This window comes from Arvicola amphibius, chromosome 1, assembly GCF_903992535.2.
Source record: "Arvicola amphibius chromosome 1, mArvAmp1.2, whole genome shotgun sequence".
Classification (NCBI taxonomy): Eukaryota; Metazoa; Chordata; class Mammalia; order Rodentia; family Cricetidae; genus Arvicola; species Arvicola amphibius.
Genome location: NC_052047.1, coordinates 133,336,729 through 133,361,803, shown reverse-complemented (window position 1 = coordinate 133,361,803; position 25,075 = coordinate 133,336,729). Strand labels below are relative to the sequence as shown.

The window sequence follows — 25,075 nt, the reverse complement described above, 5'->3', positions numbered from 1 at the left end:
AGAAAGAGGCCCACTCACCTATCAGCATCCAAATAGTAACAGATATTTTTAAAAACAATCTTTAATTGCCCACAGGAAAAAGAGAGACAACCTTGCTTTTTCTAATGTTTCATACATTTGAAGACAATGATCAAGGTTTTGAGAGTGAAGAATAACAGAATCAGCATTCTTTATTTTCCTTTATTGCCTACAAACAGACAAACTGCCTTAGAAGTTAGTGCTCAGGATTGGTTAGTGACAAACCCCAGAGAAGAAATCCCTTGGCTTCTCCTGCCCATCTGAATGGATAAAGTGTGGCCAATGTCTGCTTCTGGGTGACCAAACATTGCTTCCTGGTAAGAAACAGACTTTGCTTCCAGTTTCCCGATACACTTGTGTGACAGCAAGAGAGATCACACCAGGGCCTTGCTCTGATGACCTGCTCTGTGGATCTTCAGTGGCCCCACTGTTTGGAAGTACTCAGTTAGTTCTTCACTGGCCTCTACAGATCCTGTGCCTCTCCTCTCTCTCCTCGTACAGCCTTGTGAGCATCGGGAAGAGTGGTCCCCGATTCGGCAGACAGCAACCTTACACTGCAGGTAGACCACATCGTAGCTTTGGAGGAAGCTGAAGGCGTTGAACTTGAACTGGGCCACGTTCTTCTCAGAGGTATGGAGGTCAGAGTAGGATTTGTCTTTGATGCACCTAATGGGGAGGAAAACCCAGACCTAAACACATAACACATGACATAAATTTCCCTCAACCCACAAAACCAGGCTGGCATCTAAGGTTCTGAATCCCAAAAGGAGATCTTCCCACTACCTTCCCTTTTGTGAAGCAACAACTACTATTATACTACTATGCTACTATGCTACTACTACTACTACCTCCACCTACGGTTCCAACACCATTGTTTATGGAAACCCTTTACCTGGTCATAAACAGAATGGAACCGTTAAATACAGGAAAAACAAGTCAAGTCAAGGTTTTAGCTGTAACCTTTGCCTTCTAGGTTTACACTATTTTGCCAAAGGGGAGATTATAAGGTGGATGTTACATTTAAAAATGCACTTAGATTATATAAAAAGTTTATCATAGGCCTGGTAATGCAGGTCAGTGGATGAGGGCTTGGTTACCTATGACCCCCAATGCCCTGAGTTCAATTCCCAACACTACTCAAAGTAGATTGTAAACTGTAGCGTGACGTAAGTCATATATTAAGAGGAGATGAAAAGTTGTTATGTGAATGTATAGTTCAAAAGAATCAGAGAAGTTAGAAAAGGTAGGGAAAGAGCAAAAGACAAATGTAACAAATGGTGGTGGATTCTAATCCAACTGCTTGGATAAGAACGTTAAATATGAATGGTTTATATTTACACCAATGTGAAGACAGAGAATAGATTACAAGAGAATCCACAAAACCTCCAGCTACGTGCTCTTTACAAGACAGCCGTGTAAATACCCAGACACCGACATTGAGATGGAGGGAGAGCAGCACGGCAGCTGCTCCTTTGCTCAGAACAAACTTCAGAGTGCGCAGAACTGTCAGGGACAAGATGGGTGCTTTTAACAACAAAAGAAAGGATCAGTCCTCTACGAACAGATCCTTACCCAAGATAATCGAGGTAAGGAACAATCTTTATCCCAATATAATAATCATTAATATAATGCACCCGCAAGCAGAGCGTTAAATATGGGAAGCAAAGGACAAACCCACTGTAGTAACCGGATGCTTCACTATCCCTCCTCAACTATAGATCCAGTGGGTAGGAATGCAGTAAGGGTATAAATGACCTGAGGAACACTATCAATCTACTGGATCTTGTTGCCATTAATTAAACAGTCCATCCAATCACAGCAGAATGTACATTCTCCTCAATCCAGGTAGAATGTTCATTAGGACAGACCATATTCCAGCCCATTAGAAATACTTTAATAGTCTTAAAAGGATAGAAATACATTGTCAGATAGCAATGGCATTAAACTTAGAATTAATGGCAGCAATCTTTCTGGGAAGTTCTCAAGTACGTGCAAGTAGACAGTATATTTTCAGGCAACTTTTGTGTCAAAAATGTCGTAAGAGAAATCTAAGACTGTTTTGAAAGAACGGAAAATGGTGTTTGTGGTGTGGGTGAGAAGAGCCCAACCGAGGCTCACTTTTGAATGCTTGGTCCCCAGTTGGTGGAACTCTTGGGAAAGCCTGGTTGGAGGATGTGTTACAGTGGGGGTAGGCTTTGAGTTTTCAAAAGACCAGTGCCATTCCCTGTGTTCTCTGTCTGCCTCCTACTTCTGAATGGAGATGTGAGCTCTTCACTTTTCCTGCCACCGTCCCTTCACTCTGCCATCGTGGACCCTAACCCTCTAAAACCATAAGCCAAATTAAACACTTTCTTTACAAGTTGCCTTGGTCACCATGTTTAGTCACAGCAATAGAAATGTAAATAATACAATGCCCAACTTACCAAAATTTGTGGGATGCCACTAAGGCAACACTTGGGAGGATGTATAGTATTAAAGTGCATATAATTTGTTATAATCTCCCATCAACCAAAGATTTAAAGGCTAGAAAAAAGGAACAAATTAAGCCTAAAGCAAGGAGAACAGTGTGCTAGCTGTGACATTCTGACACCTAGCTGAACTTCTCGCCTTAATAATATGACTATAAGAGGGGTCAGAAGGCAAGAACCTTCTCCCTCTGGAGCGCCCTCTAGTCTATGCATCTCCTGCCACAGCTCACAGAAACAGGTGCTGTCTTGTTCCTCTGTTGATCTCTGGCAACAGGTGCCTCACTGTTCCCCATGAGCCTAAGGCTGCCGTGGCTCTTACCACACTAAAGCGGCCACTGAGGAAACATGTTTCTTAACTAGTGGCCAGTTATCCCTTCATGAGCATTTAGCCCCTGTCCTCCAGCCATGACCACTGCCAAACTGAAAGCAGAGCAGCTGGGATCATCCATACTTAGGAGACCCCCACACCAGGCCATAAACATCCTTCATACGGGGAGGGGAGGGCAAGGCCATTAGCTCCTCAGCTGATTCCAGCCACTCCCTCCTACCCAACCCCAGCTTCATGTGATCTCAGCAGCACTGGGGTAGGAGAGGCGGAAGAAGGTTAACTGAAAGGAGCGCCATCATCCATACCATTCAGCAACATTCACAGGGCTATGCCATCTATGCTGGGGTGGCACACTTGGGATCACCTCTGCAACTCCTTACTCATGCTTCTGCAAATAGAACCAGAGATCTCACTGGTTCACCAAGATGGAGTTTGATGAAATTGGAAGGTGGGTGAAGGAGTAGTCCTTTGTCTCATCTGGAGAAAATAGACATGTGTGTAATGTCCCCAGAGAAAGATATGCAATAAGACCTGCTAAGACATAAAGGAGCCACAGTGGCAAACAACTTGCCAAGGTTCTCACTTGGCAAGTCACTTGGTGAACCAAACGAGCTGGAAGACCCTGGCAGGTTTAACTATGAGCTTAGCTTGGGAAAATACATTGACATATTGGTGTGAGCCAAAGTCCTGAAGATTTGTCCTGGGAGATGGAAACTAGGAAGGATGGGAGGATTAAGCTAGAAAAGATGGGGTGGCCTAGCAAAATACTGAATGAGGTCTTGAAGGTTGCCTAGGCTGCTGTAATCTCCACCATGATCCGTGCCTGCTAGAGACATGTAGGATGTCTACACCCTTCTGACTTAGTACTTCAGGTCAGACACTACAGGTTCCCCACAGAAACACTACGCTCATTTAACACCAACTAGGAAGAGTTTCCATGTTCCTTACCCTTCCTGAATCAGTTCATACTTGACAGTTGTGAAATCACTGGGGTCAGGAGAAGCCACACAGGTATCCACCACGAGCCTCAGATTGGGACTGTGGCTGTGGAGGGTGGCCTGCAGGAAGACCTCTTCCCTCTGATGGGTATGAGGAGGAGCTCCAACCCCCATATTCTGGGATGCAGGCGACTGGAGGAATGAAATCGACACATCGTAGCTGACATGGTCCTTCTGAGTGCCACTCCCATGCACAATTTCCACTGCAGACTGGCCATCCACTTTGCAAGTGAGCTTCACCTGGGGCACCCTGTGCCTCACAATGACTCGGCCAGGGTGCCCTTGAGTTCTGCCTCTGATGGAGTTGGAGTAGCTGAGAGAGCCTTGATGATCCTGTGAGGATGAGAGAATCATAGGTAGTCTACCTGGAGCCTTGATGCTACTCTTTATCCACGGTGGAGTCCTTTCCTTTCCATATGCTCCAGGTACCAGCTTCATGACCTTCTTGAGGGCTGGAGTCCCTGACTGGACCACTGTAGTAACACTAGGAAGGAGTGTGTGTGTGGAAGGGGGTGTCCCTTGAGTGAGGACTGCCCCTTCCCTCCTGTAATCGCCAATCTGTAGAACTTTGAGCTGGGTGGCAGATCCACTATGGCTGTTTGGTGCTCCCTCTCTTTTGAATTCCTCCACACATTCAATGCCCACTGGAACCCCACCCCTCTGACCATATCTAACTTGGATCTTCTCTGCCCTTGACTCCAAGCTAGTTTTGGCCACAGGTGAGCTGCAGGTCTGACCCTGCCAGCCTGGGCTCCTAGCCTTGCTTCTTGCTTGTATCCTCCACATATCACCTCCAGCAGAACATAGAGGCCAGAAGTGGAATGGATAGCATGATGGGCAGGAGCCACCACTTGGACTTCTTCAAATGCCCTGTTTGCATGCCCAGAAGCACAGCCAGGTCGGGGACATTTCTGAAGCATGTGTGACTCAAATATAGAGACTCTCTGCCAGGGACCGCCTTCCTCATAGACAGGGTAGCTTCTGGCTTAGCTTCAGGGGCAGAAATCGCTCAGTTAAAACGTATAATTTTCAGAACAAAAAGGATAAAAATGACCACATTCTGTACAACCAAACAGCAGACAAAATGGAAGTGAGCTCATGTTGGATGCATCACGGGGTCAGTTTGAATGAATGCTACCTACATAGTGTCAGGTGAGGCTTTTGCATACAGACAAACAGGGAAGCAGGAAAAGAGTGTCAGAATTCTGTTTTGGGTCATATCACTGCCAAATAGACTCACAGGATTATCATGGCAGAACAATTCTTTCACATATACATGGGTGTCCTTATTATCAATGCCATTGTTTCATGAGCTAAGAAGGTGGTTGCAGAGAATTAAATAGACACATGTATTTAATATCTCCAGAATATCCTAGATGTTTGCTGTCTATAGCGTGGAATATAACTAGCTGCTTAGTTAGAGACATAGCAGACAGACAACCTGTCCTCCCTCATCCTCAGCACACCCAACACGCTGTCCACGCCACTGGACTCAAGACTCATTCTGCATCTTCTCAGGATGAATGTGTGTCTGAAATTCTCCAAATGGGGGAACATCAGACAAATCAGTGAGCCACTTCAGAAATAAAGCAGCTTCTTCCCCTATCTTCCACAGGTTTTAAAAGGAAATTTAATTTTTCTAAGCCTCCCTTCTTGGACTCCATCCATGAAGGTCATCGCTTCGCTGTCAGTCTCTTACCTGCCTGATGGTGCCACAGTGGCCATAAGGGATATTGAAGATGAGGTAACGCCCAGTGACTTGGGGACGACACATCCTATCATTTAAATGGATGTCCCAGGAGGAGTAGCCTAATCTCCGGAGATAACCCCGGTCAATGACGGCTTGGAAGAGGTGAGGCAAACAGGACAGCTGAGCTGCAGGAGAGAGAGGGAGTTGGTACATTGCTGTATAGCCCAGGGGCTGTCTGTGTGCACTACAGGCAGCACCCTGGGGTGGGCTGGACCTGCTCAGCATCCCTTACTTCAGTGGTTCTTAATGGTGGGCTGCATGTCAGATATTTACATTACAGCTCATAACAGTAGCAAAATTACAGTTATGAAGTAGCAACAAATAATTTTATGATGGGGGTCCCCAACAGTGTGAGGAACTGTATTAGAGGGTCACAGTGCCAGGAAGGTTGACAACCACTGATTTACTCTAATCTATCACCTTGGCTTTACTTCCACTGACGTGTCTGTGTGTGTGTGTGTGTGTGTGTGTGTGTGTGTGTGTGGCCATAGGTGAATGTTGGATATATTCCTTGATGACTGTCTAATTTAGTTTTTGAGACAAGGTCTCTAGTTTAACCTGGAGCTTTCTAGTTTGGTTACACTGGTTGACCAGTAAGCCCCCAGGATTCTCCTCCTGTCTTCACCTCCCCAGGGCTGGCGTTGCAGATGCGTACAACTGTGCTTGACTTTTATGTGGTTTCTCAGGATCAAACAAGTCCTCATGCTCTCATGGCTAATACTTTACCAACAGAGGCATCTCCACAGATTTGGCTTTCCTTGGCTTTGCTAAGATTCTCAAAAAACAGGCTTTGAAATCAGGCCACATCTATAGGGATTCCTGCCTACAACTCATACCCCATAGGCCAGAGGTCAGAGCCTTCCATAGGAGGCTAAAGAACAACTCATGACATGCTCAGTCTGAACTGGTATCTGTCTGGACTGTCACACAGAGAAGAAGCTAGAAGAGGTGTGGGAGCGAAAATCTGGAGAGCCCAAGTACAAAGGGGCTTTTTCACCTACCTCCGGCTGTCTAGGCAAGTGGGCCTCCCTCCTAGCCTGCTTTTTCTTTCTACTCAGCTGCTCTCTTAGTTCCTTTCCCAATCAGCTTCAGACCCCAGGAGGATGATGACTTACCATTATCCTTGGGCACAAGAGAGTCAGCTTGACCTGTTTAGGAGAGATGAAAAGTGAATGTCCCAGGTCTGAAACACCGGAGGAGGACAGTAAGCCATCAGTAGACCAACCATTGCAGCTGGAGTGTGACGGCATGAGGACATCCCAGAACATGCAACATAAAGAGACAGAGATGGATCCTGACCCAGGTGAAGTGGCGCTGAGAACACAGGTGTTATCAATATCGAGATTTGTGGGAGCAGAAGAATGGGGACTGCAAACCCCACTGCATGGGCGAGCTCTGGTTTCTGTCTCTTTCTACATCCAAGCATGCTCAGGGCCCCAGGAGGAGAAACATGAATTCTCAGGCTATTAAGGATTTCTCTGGCTCAGAATCAAGACAGGACTGTGTCCCAGGGCCAAGGCTTAGACCAGGAAATGTGCGTCAAATTCACTCAAGTGCTTTAGATACAATAGATCCCTTTAGACATGGGTCATGGCTGGAATGCGGCCACGTTGGTGTACCGTCCAAGAACAGCGTGTGGGTTCTTATTAAAATTGGGCTTTCGAGAGGAAAGACTGAGCTGTGAGGCACGAGAACAACCAAAATCTGGAAGGTGCAGACTCCAGAATAGGCAGACGTAGCTTCTATTTCTTGGGTAGTGCTTGGCTTCAGGGGCTCTGATGTTTCTATTTGGGGCCATTGCCTATGCAAAACAGGGCTTAGTCAAGGCGAAAGCAATGACTGTGGTTTGTTTACCTGTAATAAAAGTAGCAACAGGTGAATTCGGGGTTCTTGAAGTCTTAGAATTCCCCAACTCTCTGAAATTGTCACGGGCCAATTTGGGGGTAACTTAGACTGATCAGAAGGAGGTACCGGGCCATACAGGTGGTGGTCAGAATGCCAAGACAGACACAGCTGATGATAAACTATATTCCAGGGAAGATACAGGGAACCAGCTTTGATGCAAAGGACACAGTGAAGCTGGGACACTGTGGAGGGTGTTTTAGACTCTGAGGGTTACATAATGGGTCCAAGATGGGACCCTAGATAAGCTCAGAGCCTGAGAATGTAACAGGATGAACTGTGCCTGGCCACAGCAATCGCTATGTCTTAATAATTCTATGACATTGTCATCCCCTTCTTTAGAGCTGGGATTAGAGCAAGCTCATTATAAAAGTCAGGCCAATGATCAAAATGTCACTACCACTAGCTCTTTGTCCTAAAATGTGATGAATGGCCAAATGATACCCGACTTAAGGATGGGTGGTGCTGAGGCAGAACCTGGGGACTTTTACAGGCCCAGGGCCCTACCTGCACAGACCACACTGGCATCCTCACGGTGGTGGCAGTTGTGCCTTATCCAGCCAGCATGCGCACAGCTCTCCAGAGAGTCCTCCATGCCGGAGCAGCGCACTTCATTCATCAGGATGGGGCCTGTGCCTGCCCCAAAGTGGCTTCTGCCCGGGGCACCCAGCGCACGACCACAGCCCAGGAGGCGGCACACAACTCGGGCATTCTTGATGTTCCAGCGGTCGTCGCATACAGTTCCCCACACCCCCTGGTGCCGCACCTCCAGCCGGCCCTCACAGCGGTTTCGCCCGCCTACCAGGCGCAGAGGCAGGTCTGCGGAGTGAGAGAAGTCACAAGTTCAAGTCCGGTTTCTATAGTAGACACTATCTCAGGAAGACTTTTGCAGTGAGGTTCTTCTCTACACCCCTAAATTACACTTAATACGAGTATTCTTTTTGTTGTTATTGTTTTTTCAAGACAAGGTTTCTTTGTAGCTTTGGTGCCTGTCCTGGAACTGGCTCCTGTAGACAAGGCTGGCCTTGAACTCACAGAGATCCACCTGCCTCGGCCTCCCGAGTGCTTTGATTAAAGGCATACACCACCACTACCTGGCTAATACTAGTATTCGTAAGAGGCAACACCGTCACAACAAAGCTATATTATGTAATTTAGCCATTCTACCCTTATACACAGACTGAGCTCCCACAGGATTCTCCAGGAGTCCTGCACTAGCAACAACCTCGGTGTTCATCCATAGGTCACTATGGGATATATCTTCTTCTTCAAAAACAAAAAAAACCCTTAATTTTGAATAGAAAACAAATATACCAACTGTTTTGATTAATCATGAGGATCCATTCTGAGAAATGTGCAGTTAGGAGACTGTGTTGTTACACACAAGAGGTCAGCTGTGGGGCCACTAGGACACAGTCTAAGGAATCGCTCTTGTGTATGCATATGCATGTTCCATTGTTGATGGAAACATCCCTGTGGGAGGCGTGACTGTATTGCCATATACACATGGCTGTATCTGTGAGGTGCCATTTTACCATGTGATTTGTCTCTATAGTAATTAGTTAGCCCTGCACTGTTTGGCTCAAAGAAAAGGCTTAGTGAATATTAAATCCATAGGCATTAGTTCTGACTACAGTGTGAGGGTCTATGCTAGCTGCCCTCTCTTGGCCTATTTGGTATTATAATACCGAAAGCAAGATACTTGAGTAGCTAGGAGAATGGGACAAGGATGCTGTTCATTGGAGAGAGTGTTCGCCCGGCACGGGTGAGGTCCTGACCTGCACTGAGCAATGAGAAAAGTACAACTCGTGAATACACATGGGTGTCTTCTGAGGGAGGTCTTGAAGGGGACTGTCAAGCCTGTGTGACCACACTGTGCATGTGTCGGCATGTAATACACCTATAGGCTCGTAACCCTCTTCCTGTAAGGTGTAAGAAACCTAATGAAAAAGAAATGTGATCCTGACTGTATCAACAGACGCGAGTAGAAAGAAACAAAGCCTGCCAGGCGAAGGGGTCATTGTCTCATCAACGTAAAAGGTTAGAGGCTTACAAATGCACACCCTCACAGGCTCACGTTTCAGCTTCAAGCTGAAGGGGAAATGCTCTCTCTTATTTCAGATCCCAATAGTCGGGCACAGGAATGCAGCCCGTGATGTTTTACTTGATAGGATATCATGCTATTAAACTGTGGCAAATATTGTTATGTTTTGTGTATTCTCCAAGAGCAAAACAATTTGTTAAATGCTCAAAAAAAGAACCTTATATGCTATTTTTTTCAAGGAAAAAGAACAATCAATTTTATGGGCAACTTTTGTTGGAGACAAAGTCTCACTTCTTAGTCCTGGCTAGCCCCTGGAACTTCTTATATAGACTAAGCTGATTCAAACCCACAGAAACTCCTGGGCCTCTGCCTCCTGAAGGATGGCAATGAAGGGCCTGTACCACTGTATCTGGCATTAGGCAACATTTTATAAGGGCAGAGAACGAAGTGGAGGATCATGTTCCTCAGGTGCAGTCTTAAATGAGAAAGATGGAATATTCTATTCAACTACACAGAGGGAAGCAGGGAAGAGAAGTTAGTAACAGATGGTGAGATGAAACGGGCTGGCATAAAGTAGAGAACGGAGCTTTACTCCAGTGACAAACACGGTGATCGTTACCAGGTGGCTGAGTCACTTTTGTCAGGGTTGGAACTGGGTCTGAAAAAAAAGCAGTGTAAAGAAGGGGGATTGGTATGTGACTTCATTGACATTTTACATTAGACGTCAGGTCTACAATAATAGCCTATTCCAGAGCAGTATGCACTTATCATGTGTTTCCACGTGTCGGCTTGGCAGGGTGTATGAGAAGTTGGTGTTGTGGAACACGGCTTACAATCATTCTTCTTGTGCACAGTTTTAGCGTGCCAGATAAACCACTCCCTTAACTCTTACAAAGACTAATCTGGAAAGATTTTATCACTGCTTTAGCATTGAAAAAGAAGTCTCCTGTATAACAGGAACAGGTCATTCTCAGCGTAACCCTCAAGCCCCAGGGCCCCATGCTCTTTCTAACTGCTCTGTATTTTGAGAGCCTAAGTGAGGATTGCATTCATGCTGGGCTCAGGGTGGTGAACTGGAAAAGAAGGAAGGTAAGGGTTAAGGGTCACATTAACGACAAACAGAGCATCAGAGGACTCATTCCTGAAGACAGAAATGTCACAGGGTCAGAGGATTCTCCAGCAAGTCCTGGGCCTTGGAAGGGCCTTGGCGAGAGCTGTGAAGCTGGTTTGTCTGGCCTTAGCTCTGTAATCTTAAGCAAGTGTGCTTCCTCTCTGTGACTTCTTTTCCTCTGAAAATAAGAGATCATTCTCCACTCTCCTCCTGGCTCTGCGGCGGAGGCCCCACTAGCCTGTTCATCATGTCCCCAGGATCTACCTGCCAGCACAGTGTTCAGTGTTAAAAGCAATGGAGGCCTGTTGTGCTCTAGGGGAGCTGACTGGCCTATCTCATCACCGATTTCCTCCCTTCTGACTTCTCCGGAGAAACAGGAGCTATGAGCAGTGTTGTTCTGGGCCTGTTTTTGTTTCGCTGACGATGCTCAGAAAGTGACTCCCCTGGGGACTGCAATGAGCAGGGAACATGCCCAGGAAAGAAGGGGCCTCAACAGAAGTGGAAAAGGGAGAAGAATGTTTTGATTTGACCAACAGTATGGTGTAAAACAAAAGAACAAACAAAAAGAATTCTTGTCACAACCTATTTGGTGTGTGTGTGTGTGTGTGTGTGTGTGTGTGTGTGCATGCGTGCATGCATGCGTGTGTGTGTGTGTGTGTGCCTGTGTGTGTGTTCTGGTGTGATGGTTGGGTCACAGCATGATCTGAAACAACACAACCAATCAAATGAGATGTGGACCCTCTGCCCAGCCTCCCTCAGGTTCATCTGATCAATACTAGGACATGGGCAGAAGGTGCCTCTGTGGAAGGGACTCTTTGGCGCCTGTGACCAAGTGAAGAAAACATGAATACCATCTCTGTGGGGAGGATCTGGGTTTTCTGTGCATGCCAGACTTACGCTGTAGACAAAGTTTAGGGAACAAGCGTTTCATTTCCAAATAGAAAGAGCAGGAGCTATAGTTGTGTTTCAGCTAAGAAAGGTGGGGGGCTGGGCAGATTGCCAGAGATCTCGGCAGCGTCTCAGTGTAAACCAGAGAACACAATGCCTTCAGTGAATGTCGCTGTGTTAACATTTATTTGATGACAAGGAGACTGTTAAACAGGCTCATTTTATCAATACAACCTGATAAACAAGAAGCCCATTACGAAGTTTGAGGACAACACTGAGGACTTACCCCCGGGAGAGGTCACTTCTGCTGAGGTTGAAGATGTATCTACAGACAAAGGGTGGAAGAGACAGAGCTAGGTTCATTTGCCAAAAGAAAGCAGCAAGCCCTGACTGCTTAACTTAAAGATGTGACAAACTGAAAAGATTCCCAGCCGTCTCCATGTGACTGAAGTCGCATCTGTGTGTAAACCCGAAGAGAGGATGTTTGGAATCCTACTGAACGACACTGGGGGAAGTTTCCACTATCTTTACTTTGTGGTCAATAGGGATCGTTAAGCATATTCAGTTTTAAAATAAACCTAATAAATAAGGCACTCATCTCTTTAGTTTAAATAGCACAATGGAGATTTACCATTTGGAGAGCTTGCTTCTGCTGAGGTTGAAGAAGTATCTAAAGAAGAAAAAAAGATGAGACATAACAATGGCATTTGCCAAATAGGAAGGGAAAGGCTCTCCTTCTGTTGAAATGTGAAACTTCTGGATAAGATGGGGAATTAGAAGCTGTGTTGTGTGTGCATGAACATAATTGAGGAGAAGGACTTAGTGTGTCCCTACAGTGCTCCGGACAGCTCTTTGACCCAGTATACATTGTGAGCTGTAGTTCTCAGAGAGCATATCCCACAAAGGGCACTGAGGGAGATGAGGTCACATGTGAATAGAGTGTGGACTGAAGCAGGAAAAGGAGCTGGTCAGCCTGCTGCTGGCCCCCAGATGGGACACTGCCCCTGGGGCTGACCTCCTGGCCCGTATTAGCTGTGAACCGTTCACAGGACTGCACTGGAAAAGCCAATGGAAATTCTGGAAGTAAAAGAGTCTCTCAAGTGAAAGTCCAGCAGAAAGCATCCCCAATGGACAAGACCAAGCAGAAGAATGAATTTCAGGGTTCTACAACAAGATGAAACAATAACACAGTCTGAAATACTTAAAGAAGAAAAATTAACAAGTATGACTCAACTTGCAAGAGATCAAGCCTAAGAACCCATGAGACAGAAGTCCCAGGGGACACGCTCATCAGCAGAGGGACAGCTGCATGCCTTCTGCTGTTCCAGACTGGACTGCCAGCCAACTCCTCCCACAGTCCTTGCCACCCAGTAGAGGACACCACTTCCATCTTCACTCCCACCATGGGAAGTTAAATTTGAAGACAAGGCACAAAGGGACCATTGACCTGAAGAAGATGATCCACCAAAAGCTGAGTTACCAGCCATTAGAGGGATTGTCTTGAATAACTGAAAATCAAATGATGGGAAACCAGAGTTCTAGAGTCAAACAGCAGAATTTGTGGATTTAGATTTTGTTGTTTTAATTAGGGTAAGCTTGATGTCAGGTTCAAATATTCTCATGGTACTAAAATATAAAAGCTTGAGCTTGAGCTTGAGCTCAGAGATAGTAGAATATCCAGAGGTCTGGACATATTGAGAAAGACACATTGAAAGCTCACACATTTAGATCTAAGTGGAAATATATGGAAAGATATGAGCACTTTGAAACCGTTAAAACCTTGGGAAATCTAAAAAAAAGTAGATTTGTTGAACATGAGGCCACTAATCTGAATAATTACTGAGGGAGTGTTCTCAATCTCCTGTCCTAGCTGATTGTCACCAAGAAAACCAGGAATCCCCTGACTCAGATACAGAGTTTGATGCTATGATGAAGAGAAGGAGGATGAAGAAGAAGAGGATATGATGGAGGAGTGTCTATGTGTTACTTTCATTGATTAATAAAGAAACACCTCTTGGCCCTTTAATAGAACAGAAAATTAGGTAGGCGGAGTAAACAGAACAGAATTCTGGGAAAGAGAGGGGAGACGCTTCAGGCAGTGGCCATAAGCAGTCGCCATAAGCAATCGCCATGCTTCTCCTCTCTGAGATGGACGCAGGTTAAGATCTCTCCTGGTAAGCGACCACCTCGTGGTGCTACACAGATTACTAAATATGGGTTAAAGCAAGATGTGAGAATTAGATAATAAGAGGCTGAAACAAATGGGCCAGGCAGTGTTTAAAAGAATACAGTTTCCATGTAATTATTTCGGGTGTAAAGCTAGCCAGCGGCCGGGTGGTGGGACGCAGCCCTGCTGCTCCATCTACAAGGACGACAGTGGGAAAGAAGAGTTTGATGAAGAAAAGAATGACGATATAGAAGGAGAAGATGGCAAACCTGAAGCTATCGGTGAAGGGGAAGAATAAGGACATGATGGAGAAGCTGATGAAGATGAAGATGAGGAAGAAAGCAGGAAAGGTGAGAGAGGGGAGAGAGAGAGAAAGAGAGAACAGATGGTGAAGGAGATTATTAATACATCAAATCACTTGCAAAAGCAGAATCAATTGGTCGATCTGCTTTGGTGGGTTGTTTGTCGCTTTGGTAGATGTTTAGGAAAGCTGCAACAGAAAGTCCAGGAGACCCACCCACTCAAGGAGCCAAGAGTGTTCCCGTGACACTCTGCTCTCCCCCACTTAACCTCTCATTGGCAGTAGTAATCACCAACACCAATCTTGGGAACCCTGCTCCAACAAAACCGTAAAGGCTGTTCATTTTTCATGTAAGTCTCTTGCTGAAGTGTGGATAGTTACCGTTGTTCAGGCAACTGTGTTGACCAGTTACTCCAAGATTGTAACAACACTTTTAGTTTATGTTCAGCAACAAGAAAAGGTTTGGTAAATAAAATCTCAACCCTTGGGGTCAGGAAATAACACACAATGGAGAGAAAAGGCCTGGCCAACAAGTTTGGTGGCTTGGAAGAATAGACTTGGATCTGTATCTCCCACTCTCTGCACAAAATCCATTCAAGATAGATCAAGGACCTTAAAGTAAAACATAAAATGTGGAAACATCTAGAAGACAGCATGGGAAAAAAACGCTTATAGATGCAGAGATAGCAACAACTTTCTGTACAGGACTCTATTAACAGAGTAATTGAAATAAATAATTTAAAAAATGGGACTACATGAAATTTAAAAGCTTCTGTATAGCAAAGGAAACCGTCAGTAGAGTGAGCACACAGTTCACAAAATGGGAGTAAATCTCCAGCTAACTCAGATAGGTGGCTGTATTCTAGAATACATGAAGGACTGTAAAAATGAAATCCCTGGGGCCTCAAACTGTCAAAGGATGGGCTGACATCGGAATAGACAATTCAACAAGGAAGAAATGCAAATGACCAACAAATATGTTTGAAGTTGTTCACCATCCTTAGCCCATCAGGAAGTGCAAGGTAAGACTACTTCTAGGGCTGAAGAGATGGTCAGCAGTTAAGGACAAGTACTGCTCCTGCAGAGGACTCAAGCTCAGTTTCCAGCACCCACATCAGGGACCTCATCAGTGCTTGTGATGCCAGCTCCAGCGATTCAATAGCCTCTTCTGGACTCCGAGAGCACCTGCCTTCACATCTTTACACACTTACATAAGACTCATACACATAATTTAAAGAAAGACTACTTCCTTCTTGACACATTCAGAATGGCTGTCATCAAGAAATTCAATGGCCAAATGTTGATGAAGATGTGGGGGAAACTCATTCACTACTTATGGAAGTGAAAACAGCTGGAGCCACTATGAAATCCATGTGGATGGTTCTCAACTAAAATTAGAACTACCATATGACCCAGGTATGCTACTGCTCAATGCATACCCAAGGAACCTAAGTCCTACCACAGAGACGCTTGCACATCCGTGTTTAGTGCTACGATATTCACAGGAGCTGGGTATTCATTACCAAATGGGTGGATCATGAGAGTGTGGTACACATGCACAATGGAATTTTATTCAGCTATAAAGAAAAATGAAATTATGAACTCCCAAAAAACCCGATGGAACTACAAGTTATTATATTATATGAGTTAACAAACTCAGAAAGAGAAAAACCATATTCTCTCTCGTGCAGGATATATATACATACATATATATACACATACATACATACATACATGGGCAGGTGTAGGTCAATAAATGAAGGGCTGTCAGAGGAGAAAAGTTTTAAGAAAGAAAAGTGGTAATAGAACACGTGACAAAACAGAGAGGGGCTTCCTGGGATGGAATGTTACAAATACACTGTACGGGGGGTGATGACAACAAAGTGTATAAAAAATGACACACGGAAACTAATCACCATATTTGCTAATGTTTTAAAAAGCAGCCAAAATAAATTATGATTTTTTTTCTTAAAAAAAAGAAATGTGATAAGAGAAAACATTACCAGAGGAGCTTGCCTCTTCTGCTGAGGTTGAAGATGTATCTGTGTAGGAACCCAGAGAAGAAAGTACTTTAAAAATGAGCTTTCTTTCATTGATCTGTATTTGATGCCAAAGTGATCACTAAATAGTCCCATTGTCTAACTCTAATATGACAAATGAGAAACTCAGCCCAGTATATCAAGCAGCAGGACAGGGGGACTTACCAGTTGTAGAACTCGATTCTGCTGAGGTTGAAGATGCATCTAGAGACCAAAAGGAGACATACAACTGTATCCATTTGCCAAATAGGGGAAAGTCTGAATTATGTTTACCTCAAGAGATGTGATAGAAAGCCTTACCAGAGGAGGACCCTTCTTCAGAGATTGAAGATGCATCTGTGTACAAACACAAAGCATGATGCTTTTAAAAGGACAGTCTTTTCATTGATCTTTGGTTTGTGGCGAATACAACCATTAAGTAGGTTCATTTTCCAAATACAATATGAAAATAAGAAACACAGGGACATTAATGAAGACACAAATTCTTGGGGTGCAGGATATGAAATAAAACTGGCCCTGAACTGGAAGCTTTCTGTCTGCTAAGTAGTTTTCACAGTGCTGGAAGGTTCTATTTAGGCGGCTGGGTGATGATTGCCATAAAAAGGCTTACTCAGCTGTGAACCTTTAATGCTATGCTACTATCACGTTAGACATCATGTACTCACAGGTATAAGAGTTCATGACTGTTACAGGGGTAATCAACTGCTTTCTGACTGGGCTTGAAGCCCTCTCCAAGGAAGAGAATTTATATCGAGTATGGCGAACCTGGTCTGTGTGATGGTAAGTTGCAACAGGGAAGGTACTATAGCTGTGTTGCTAAGAGGACACAATGTGACTGTGAAATTGACTCCTAAATACTTATAGCCACGCCCATAGGTTGGTGTTGTTTCTGGCTTTTGCAGAGAAGTTTACTTTTGCAAGGGTTTGTGGGTTTTGCAGAGACTCACAATTGATCAAAGTGCTGAGAACAAGTGAATTGTATGCTTTTCCCCAAATGAGTCTTCAATATGACCTCCCCAGGTCTCAGGAAAATAATGGGAAAGGGAGAAGAAAGAAAGTGACAGCAGGAGGAAATCTTCAGGCACTCTAGAACATTGTCTTCTGAGCAAAACATAGCTGTTGCACTCCTGTCTCTCAGGAGCTATGATTATTGACACAAGACTTGCACAAGATTGGGCTTATCATCATCCCACTGTGGAAAGAGATGCTCGTGAGGCCTAATCCCTCCCTGAGGCAGTTGATGGTTGCTGGGGAAGCCCATGGAGGGCTATCTTCAGTGTCGCGGCCACTGATAAGTTGTCTGTGCTCTTTTAAGCAGTTCCTCACCTATGCTTTGCTCAGTAACCGCGATTAAACCCATTAGTTTATAAAATAAAGGCATGAAGTAGAAGATGGCGTATCTGGGAAGGGGAACAGAATTAGTAAGAGTATGAGGGGCACAGAGGAGGGAGACAAAGGTGAATATAATCAAAACACACTATACACAAGTATGAGATTATCACAGCAAAACTCATTATCACGTAAAATTAACATGTGCTAAAATTTAAAACAAAAATCACTTATTATGTACAACCACACAGTGAAGTACAGTACCACTTCGCTCTCTACTCCTCCCTTCTGCTGAGGCTGAAGACATATCTGTGAGCAAAGAGAAGAGGAAATGCGTGTGTGATCACTTTCCAAACAGAAAGAGGAAAAACTAGGATCGTGTTTCACTGAAGAGCTGTGATGGGGAGAAACGATCACCAGAGGAGACCTCTGCTGTGGGTAAAGATGCATCTGTGGGTGAACCCAGAGAACTGGATGCTCTGAAGTGAGTCGAGTGACGCTGGGGTAGTTTTCATTCACTTTATGATTAATGTGAACATTACATGAGTTTACTGTCCAGATACAACACAACGCATAAGGAATTTCTTCATTGGCTAAGCAGCATAATGGAGGGGCTTACCATTTGAAGAGCTGGATTCCACTGAGCCTGAAGAAGTAGCTATAGGCAAAAAATAAATATTTGGATAATTTACCAAATAGGAAGATAAAAGGCTGTCATTTGTTTAACATAAAATCATGACAGGTAGAAAACATTACCAGAGGAGGTATCTTCTGTGGAGACTGAAGATGCATCTATGTAGAAAGTCAGAAAATAGGGAGCTGTGATTTTAGTGTCTTGGGTTGAGAAGATGGCTCAGTAGGTAAAGCACTTGCTGCTGTGGGACAATGGTTTTATCCTGTAAAGATTTGTTTCTTGTACTTGTTTAATAAAATGCTGACTGGCCTATTAGCTCAGGCTTCTTATTAACTCTTATAACTTATATTAGCCCATAATTCTTGTCTGTGTTACCATGTGGCTTGGCATTCTCATCTTGCTTCTTCTGCAGCTGGGTGACAACTACATACTGACCTCTTCTCTTCCCAGAATTCTCCTGTTCTCATCACCCTGCCTCTACTTCTTGCCTGGTCACCCTGCCGATACTTCCTGTCTTGCTATGAGCCAATCAGCATTTATTAAAAATAATACAAGTGACAGGATAAAAGACCATTGTCCCATAGTACATCTTTTTTTAAACAAACATAATTCCTGACCATAATTCAAAATTTTCTTTAGGTCCACATAAGATTATCAGTGCCCACAACCAGCAGGAAGTTGCCTAGAAAACTTTGCCCACACTCCCCAAAAAAATAGATTGTGGATGTTTGTTTTTGTTTAGAATGTTGGTTACAAGTTGTTATGGACAATGGTCAAGAGAAAAACTAAACAAAGGATATTAGATTTAGAGTTCTTATTTAAAAAAGAACGGTGGAAGTGCTGTGGGACAATAGCATTTTATCCTGTCACTTGTATTATTTTTAATAAACACTGATTGACCAGTAGCCAGGCAGGAAGTATAGGCAGGGTGACCAGGCAGGAAGGAGAGGATGGGTGAAGAGAGCAGGAGAATTCTGGGAAGAGGAAAGATGCAGTCAGCAGTTGTCATCCAGACACAGAGGAAGCAAGATGTGACTGCCTTGCTGAAAATGGTACCAAGCCACGTAGCTAACACAGACAAGAATTATGGACTAATATAAGGTATATGAGTTAATAAGAAGCCTGAGCTAATAGGCCAATCAGTTTATGATTTATGTAGACCTCTGTGTGTTTATTTGGGACTAACTGGCTGTGGAACCTGGTGGGACAGAAACCTCAGTCAAAAACTTGCCTTGAAAACTTGTGGCTCTGAGAGTAATTCTCAGAACCCATGTAAAGCTGCCTGGAGTGATGTGTACTTGCATCCCAGCACCGGGAGACAGAGGCAAGAGGAACCCCGTGCCCGTAGCCAGTCACCTTTCCCAAAGGAGATGGATAGTGCTCCTAAAATTGAGGCCCAACATTGTCCTCCAGCATCCACATACATGTGCAATAATACTATCGCATGCACTATCACACAAGAACATAAGCACACGCAGAAAATTGATATTTTGCATTTTTAAATCTTTGCACAATGTAATCCTTAACTGGGCTTATTTTTTAATACAATATGACAAACTATCTGAATATACAAGCAGCACAATAAGGGAGTCTATCAGGTGGAGAGCTTGCTTCTATTGAGGTTGAAAAAATAGCTATAGACCCATAGAAGGATAGGCATACTTAGATTATTTTTCTAATGAAAAGTAGGGAAACTCTGATTATGTTTAAATTTCTAGATGTGACAAGTTGAAAACATTACCTGAAGAGGTCTCTTCTGTTGATGCTGATGATTCATCTGTGTGTAAACCCCAGAGAACAGAATGATTTTTTTTTAAAAAAAAAAAGCTGTCTTTCCATTGATCTTTGCATTGCGGCATATGATTAAAGTATATTAATTTCCTAAATATGAATGGCAAACAAGAAAACGTTTTCTTTTGTTAAAAGTACCATACATTTTGCTGGCAGGACATGCAGAAATGAAGCTGTAACTGAGCGGGAAGCTTTCTCCCCTTTGGCTAGCTTGCATAATGTTTGAAGATGCCATGCAAGCTGCTGGGGGAGAATCAGCAGCATTCCTCATTGTAAATGCTGCAGGCTGCAGTACTGACTTTCCAGGCAAAATGCATCCACTGGTGTAACAGTGGCATGACTGTTGTAGGTAAAGCCAACTCTTTTCTGACTGGATGTGAGACTGCTCCATGAGTTCTGTACCATAATGTGCCACAGGTGATGGGTTCTTGGGGCAAAGCTATGGTTGCTGTTTAGCTCAATGGATGTGACATTGTTGTGAAATGACATCTCAGTGATTATGTTTTGATGAGTACTGGTTTTAGCTTTGGTCAAATAAGATTCTATGTGCAATGGTTAGTAGTTACTTTAGAGACTCATAGCTGGTCAAAGTCATGATAACAAGTAACTCCAATGCTCAGCCTTAAATTGGGTACTTCTGTTTCCTTGCCAAGATCAGGGAGCAGCATGTAAGGTAGACAGGTTTATCATGATTTCATATAAGGTTATAGTTGGTTCTAATGACTCATACTTCATCATGAAGAACACATTAAAAAAAAAACCTTTAAATCAAAGCAAGTGTAAAACCTGGAGAAAGAGATGGAGTGCCATGGGAGATTATTTTCTGGATATGGAGTGGCACAATTGTACTCTTGAGCTCTCCACCAATGTGTTTATCTGCACATGACATGTCCAAGGTTGAACATATAATCATTGTCCTGGGAGTGGGAGACTCATGAGGCCTGCCACTCCTTAAGGGGCCCATACAAAATCTGATTGTTATGGGAGGAGAGACATTTACTCGAGTGGCACAGCCACTGCTCAATTGCCAATACTTTCAGAAATAACCCTCAACTCTGCTTCTCCAGTAAACCCAAATCAGCCCATTGGTACATGAAGTGAAAAGGCAGCGAAGTGGAAGAGGTCATTGCTGGGAAGAGGAACAGGGTTAGGAGGAGTGTGAGGAGGACCGGACGGAACACTGGGTGTGAGCATCATCAAATATGCTACATACACACATAAAAATATCATAATGGAATTCACCGTTATATATAATTAAATGCTATTATGAAGGGTGAGCTGGATAGATTGCTTTATGGTTAAGATTGTGCACTGCTCTTCCAGGGGACTCAAGTTCATGTCCCAGCAGTCACATTAGTGGCTCTCGGCGTCTTCAACTCCAGCTCCATTTGGATCCCAAGTCTCTGGTCTTCATGGGCACAAACGCTCATATGTACGTAAACATATGCACACCCAATACACATAGTTAAGATTTTTTTTTTTAAAAAAAAGCTTTTCATTGTCAAGACAACACCGTGAAGGATTTTTACCAGTTGACTCTCCACTCTTCCCTTCTGCTGAGGCTGAAGACGTATCTGTGAGCAAAGAGAAGAGGAAATGCGTGTGTGATCACTTTCCAAACAGAAAGAGGACAAACTAGGATCGTGTTTCACTAAGGAGCTGTGATGGGGAGAAACGATCACCAGAGGAGAGCTCTGCTGTGGCTGATAAGAAATTCATTTCATTTAGCTAAACAGAATATTGAGGACATTACCAGTTGGAGAGCTGGATTCTGATGAGGCTGAAGAAATGTCTACAGACAAAGAAAAATAAATATTTAGAGAATTTACCAAATAGGAAGAGAAAAGGTTGTCATTTGTTTTAAGCAAAATTGTGACAAACAGAAAATATTACCGGAGGAGGTATCTTCTGCAGAGACTGTAGATGCATCTGTATAGAAAGTCAGAGAACAGGACGTTTTGAAATGAACAAAATTATACTGGCGGTTTTTTTAATCATCTTTGTAGTCAGTGTGACCATTAAATAAATTTACTGTCTAAATATACCATAGCAAATAAGAAATGTCTTCACTGAGTAAACAGTGCAATGGAGCACTTTACCATTCGGAGAGCTTGAGTCTGCTGAGGTTGAAGCAGCGCCTACAGACAGAGAAAGAAGTGACATGTCCTTTGCCTAACAGGAAGCATAAAATCTTTGACTGGATTTAAGATATACGACAGGCAGAAACATTACCAGAGGATGAATCTTCTGCCGATGAAGATCCATCTGTATATAAATGCAGAAATAGACTGCTTTAAAATTAGTATATTGGGGGCATGGTTCAGCGGGCAAAGTGCTTACCTTACAATCGTGCTACTTGAGATCAATCCAGAGCACCCACATAAAAATGCTGGGAGAAGTGTGCACTGTCTTCCCAGCATGGTGGATACAGAGCAAGGAGGATCCCCAACGCTGGGTGTTCAGTTGCTCTAGACTAATAGTGAGCTCCAAGAGAGACCCTGCCTCAAAGGGGGTGAACAAGCGTTCCCAAGGATGACATTTGAGGTCATCTTCCAGCCTCACACACACATGCAGAACGGTGCTCGCCGGCTCCATACAAACATCCATAAGCATGTGAAAGATGAGTTTTCTTCCACCGGGCTTTGTTTGGTGGTCAATATGGTTATTAAATAGGCTCATGTTCTAATTACAGCATGACTGATAAGAAATTCATTTCATTTAGTTAAACAGAATACTGGAGACATTACCAGTTGGAGAGCTGGATTCAGCTGAGGCTGAAGTGTCTATAATCAAAAAGGATATAAATATTTAGATAATTTACTAAATACGAAAAGAAAGGGCTGTCATTGTTTAATGTAAAAACATGACAGACAGAGAGCATTACCAGAGGAGGTATCTTCTGCAGAGCCTGAAGATGCATCTGTGGAGAAAACCAGAAAATAGAAAGTTGTAATCTTAGTGTCTTGGTATGAGAAGATGTCTCAGTAGGTGCAGCACTTGCCTTGAAAACTTGTGACTCTGAGATCAATGAAAGACTCGTCTCAAAGGATGGATGAACTGTGCTTTTGATACCCAACATTGCCCTCCAGCCTCCACATAAGTGTGCACTCAGGTGTAAGAGCGTCTGAGCAACACATAACTGCATTCACGTAAGCACGTGAGCACATGCACACAGGCGTACACTCACGCGTGCGCACGCACACAAGCATCCTTTAGGCATTGCTTTGTGGTCAGTGTGATCACTAGTAGGCTTATTTTCTAAACACAATGTAGCAAATAAGAAAACTCCCTAATTAGTAAACCATTACAGTGTGGGGACTAATCATTTGAAGAGCTTGCACCTGCTGAGTTTGAAGAACTAGCTGTAGGTAGAAAGGGGGAGATATACCTGGATTCCTTTGCCAAATAGAAAGAGGAAAATCTCTGACTGCTTAATAAGAAAATTGACAGTCAGAAAACATTACCAGAGGAATTATCTTCTGCTGAGGCTGACGATACATCTGTGTATGAATCCAGAGAACAAAATGCTTTAAAATGAGTGGCTTTCATTGATAATTTTGTGGTCATTATGGTCTTTAACGAGATGCATCTTTTAAGTCCAACATGACAAATAGGAAAACCATCTCTATTGCTGAAAACACCACACACTTTGCTTGTAGGACATGCAGAAATAAAGCTGGAACTTAGCTGCCAGCTTCCTCACTGCTGGCTAGCTTTCGCAGTGTTGGAAGGCACTATATAGACTTCTGGGGAAGAACTGTCATCAGCAACATTTCTCAGCTGTGAACCCTGCAGGCTACAGGGCTGACCTTCCAGGAAAGATGTGCCTGCTAGCACAAGAGTGACATAACTGGTATGGGGGGTAACCAACTTCTTTCTGGTTGAACTCAAGGTTGTCCACGTAGGAAGTGAGATTTATGTCTGGTACTGTAAACCTAACCTGGAGATTATTAGTGCTGAAGCCATTTCTGTTGTATTGCTAGTGAACATGGTGTGCGTATCAATTTTTCTCTGAAATGTTTACATTTATAGCCATGGATTAGCAAAGCTGTCAGCTTTGATGGGAGAAGCTACTTCCTGTAGTGGTTGGTGGCTACTGCACACACTCATAACTGGTCAAAGTTCTAACAGTCAGTCACCACTGATGCCCCTTCCAAGTGTCAGGAAGCACCATTGTGAGAGGGTGATAAGAAAATGAGTGTGAGGAGAGCGTGGAGCGTGAAGAGAGCGTGAGGAGAGTGTGAGGAGAGCATGAGGAGAGCGTGAGGAGAGCGTGGAGCGTGAGGAGAGCGTGGAGCGTGAGGAGAGCGTGGAGCGTGAGGAGAGGGTGGAGCGTGGAGGAGAGCGTGGAGCGTGAGGAGAGCGTGGAGCGTGAGGAGAGCGTGGAGCGTGGAGGAGAGCGTGGAGAGTTGTTGAGGAAACTGTGGAGTGTTGAAAAGATGAATGCTGGGCTCTTGAATTCTCTGCAGCTGTGATTATCTGCACTTGATTATCCGCTTCTCCTCATCCCATTGTTGAGGAGGGAGGCGCTCCTGAGACCTCACCCCTGCCTGTGTATACATAAGCCCTGAATGGTTGCTGGGAGAAGGAGACATTTTCAGGGGTGCAGCCCTTGGTAAGTTGCCAATGATCTTGCAAATAACTTCCTCCTGGGATCTCTTAACAACCTGACTATTTAAACTGACTAGTTCATGAAATGAAGATATGAGCATAGAGTATGGCCAAACTGGGGAGAGAAACAAAGATTAGAGAGTGTGAGGGGAGAGGAGAGAATAACGAGGGATAATGTAGTATACAATGTATGAAAATACCACAGTTAAACCTTGTATGCATAACTAATACATGATAATAAAGACTTTCAAGGACAAAACCCACGTTTCATTAATTAAAATACAACAGAACGGTGAAGGACTTTACCAGTTGGTTCTCTACTCGCCACGTCTGCTGAGGTTAAAGATGTATCTGTATTCAAACAGAAAGAGGAGAAGCTCTGACTGTGTTTAATAAGAACTTTGACAGTCAACAAACAAACAAACAAACAAACAAACCGTTACCAGAGGAGGCATCTTCCGTGGAGGCTGAAGATGCATCTGTGTGTAAGCACAGAGAACAAGATGCTCTACTATGAGTGCACGCCCTTTACTTTGTGGTCAGTGTGACCATTCAGTAGCTTCACTGTCTGAAGACAACATGGCTAATAAGAAACTCATCTCATTAGCTCAGCAGCACAGTGTGGGCCTTTACCATTTGAAGAGCTTGTTTCTGCTGAGGTTGAAGAAATGTCTGTAGGCAAGGAGAAGAAAAGGC

At 43.9% G+C, this 25,075-nt stretch overlaps 1 protein-coding gene across 1 annotated transcript in view; it reads right to left on the bottom strand.

Moving 5' to 3' along the window:
- Positions 1-322: 322 nt before the first annotated feature.
- Positions 323-25,075, bottom strand: part of LOC119827348 (deleted in malignant brain tumors 1 protein-like) — a 115,910-nt gene continuing 91,157 nt past the window's right edge. The window contains exons 53-74 of the mRNA XM_042054182.1: positions 25,013-25,051; positions 24,823-24,858; positions 24,686-24,730; positions 23,233-23,268; positions 22,653-22,688; positions 22,516-22,551; positions 21,868-21,906; positions 21,662-21,697; positions 18,100-18,135; positions 17,963-18,001; positions 17,608-17,652; positions 16,315-16,350; positions 16,180-16,218; positions 15,979-16,017; positions 12,139-12,177; positions 11,794-11,832; positions 10,128-10,166; positions 7,972-8,283; positions 6,678-6,710; positions 5,512-5,687; positions 3,763-4,145; positions 323-684 (exon numbers count right to left, since the gene is read on the bottom strand). Of these exons, the coding sequence (XP_041910116.1) occupies positions 393-684; positions 3,763-4,145; positions 5,512-5,687; positions 6,678-6,710; positions 7,972-8,283; positions 10,128-10,166; positions 11,794-11,832; positions 12,139-12,177; positions 15,979-16,017; positions 16,180-16,218; positions 16,315-16,350; positions 17,608-17,652; positions 17,963-18,001; positions 18,100-18,135; positions 21,662-21,697; positions 21,868-21,906; positions 22,516-22,551; positions 22,653-22,688; positions 23,233-23,268; positions 24,686-24,730; positions 24,823-24,858; positions 25,013-25,051 (1,850 nt within the window). The 3' untranslated portion in view covers positions 323-392. The remainder of the gene's footprint in view (positions 685-3,762; positions 4,146-5,511; positions 5,688-6,677; positions 6,711-7,971; positions 8,284-10,127; positions 10,167-11,793; positions 11,833-12,138; positions 12,178-15,978; positions 16,018-16,179; positions 16,219-16,314; positions 16,351-17,607; positions 17,653-17,962; positions 18,002-18,099; positions 18,136-21,661; positions 21,698-21,867; positions 21,907-22,515; positions 22,552-22,652; positions 22,689-23,232; positions 23,269-24,685; positions 24,731-24,822; positions 24,859-25,012; positions 25,052-25,075) is intronic.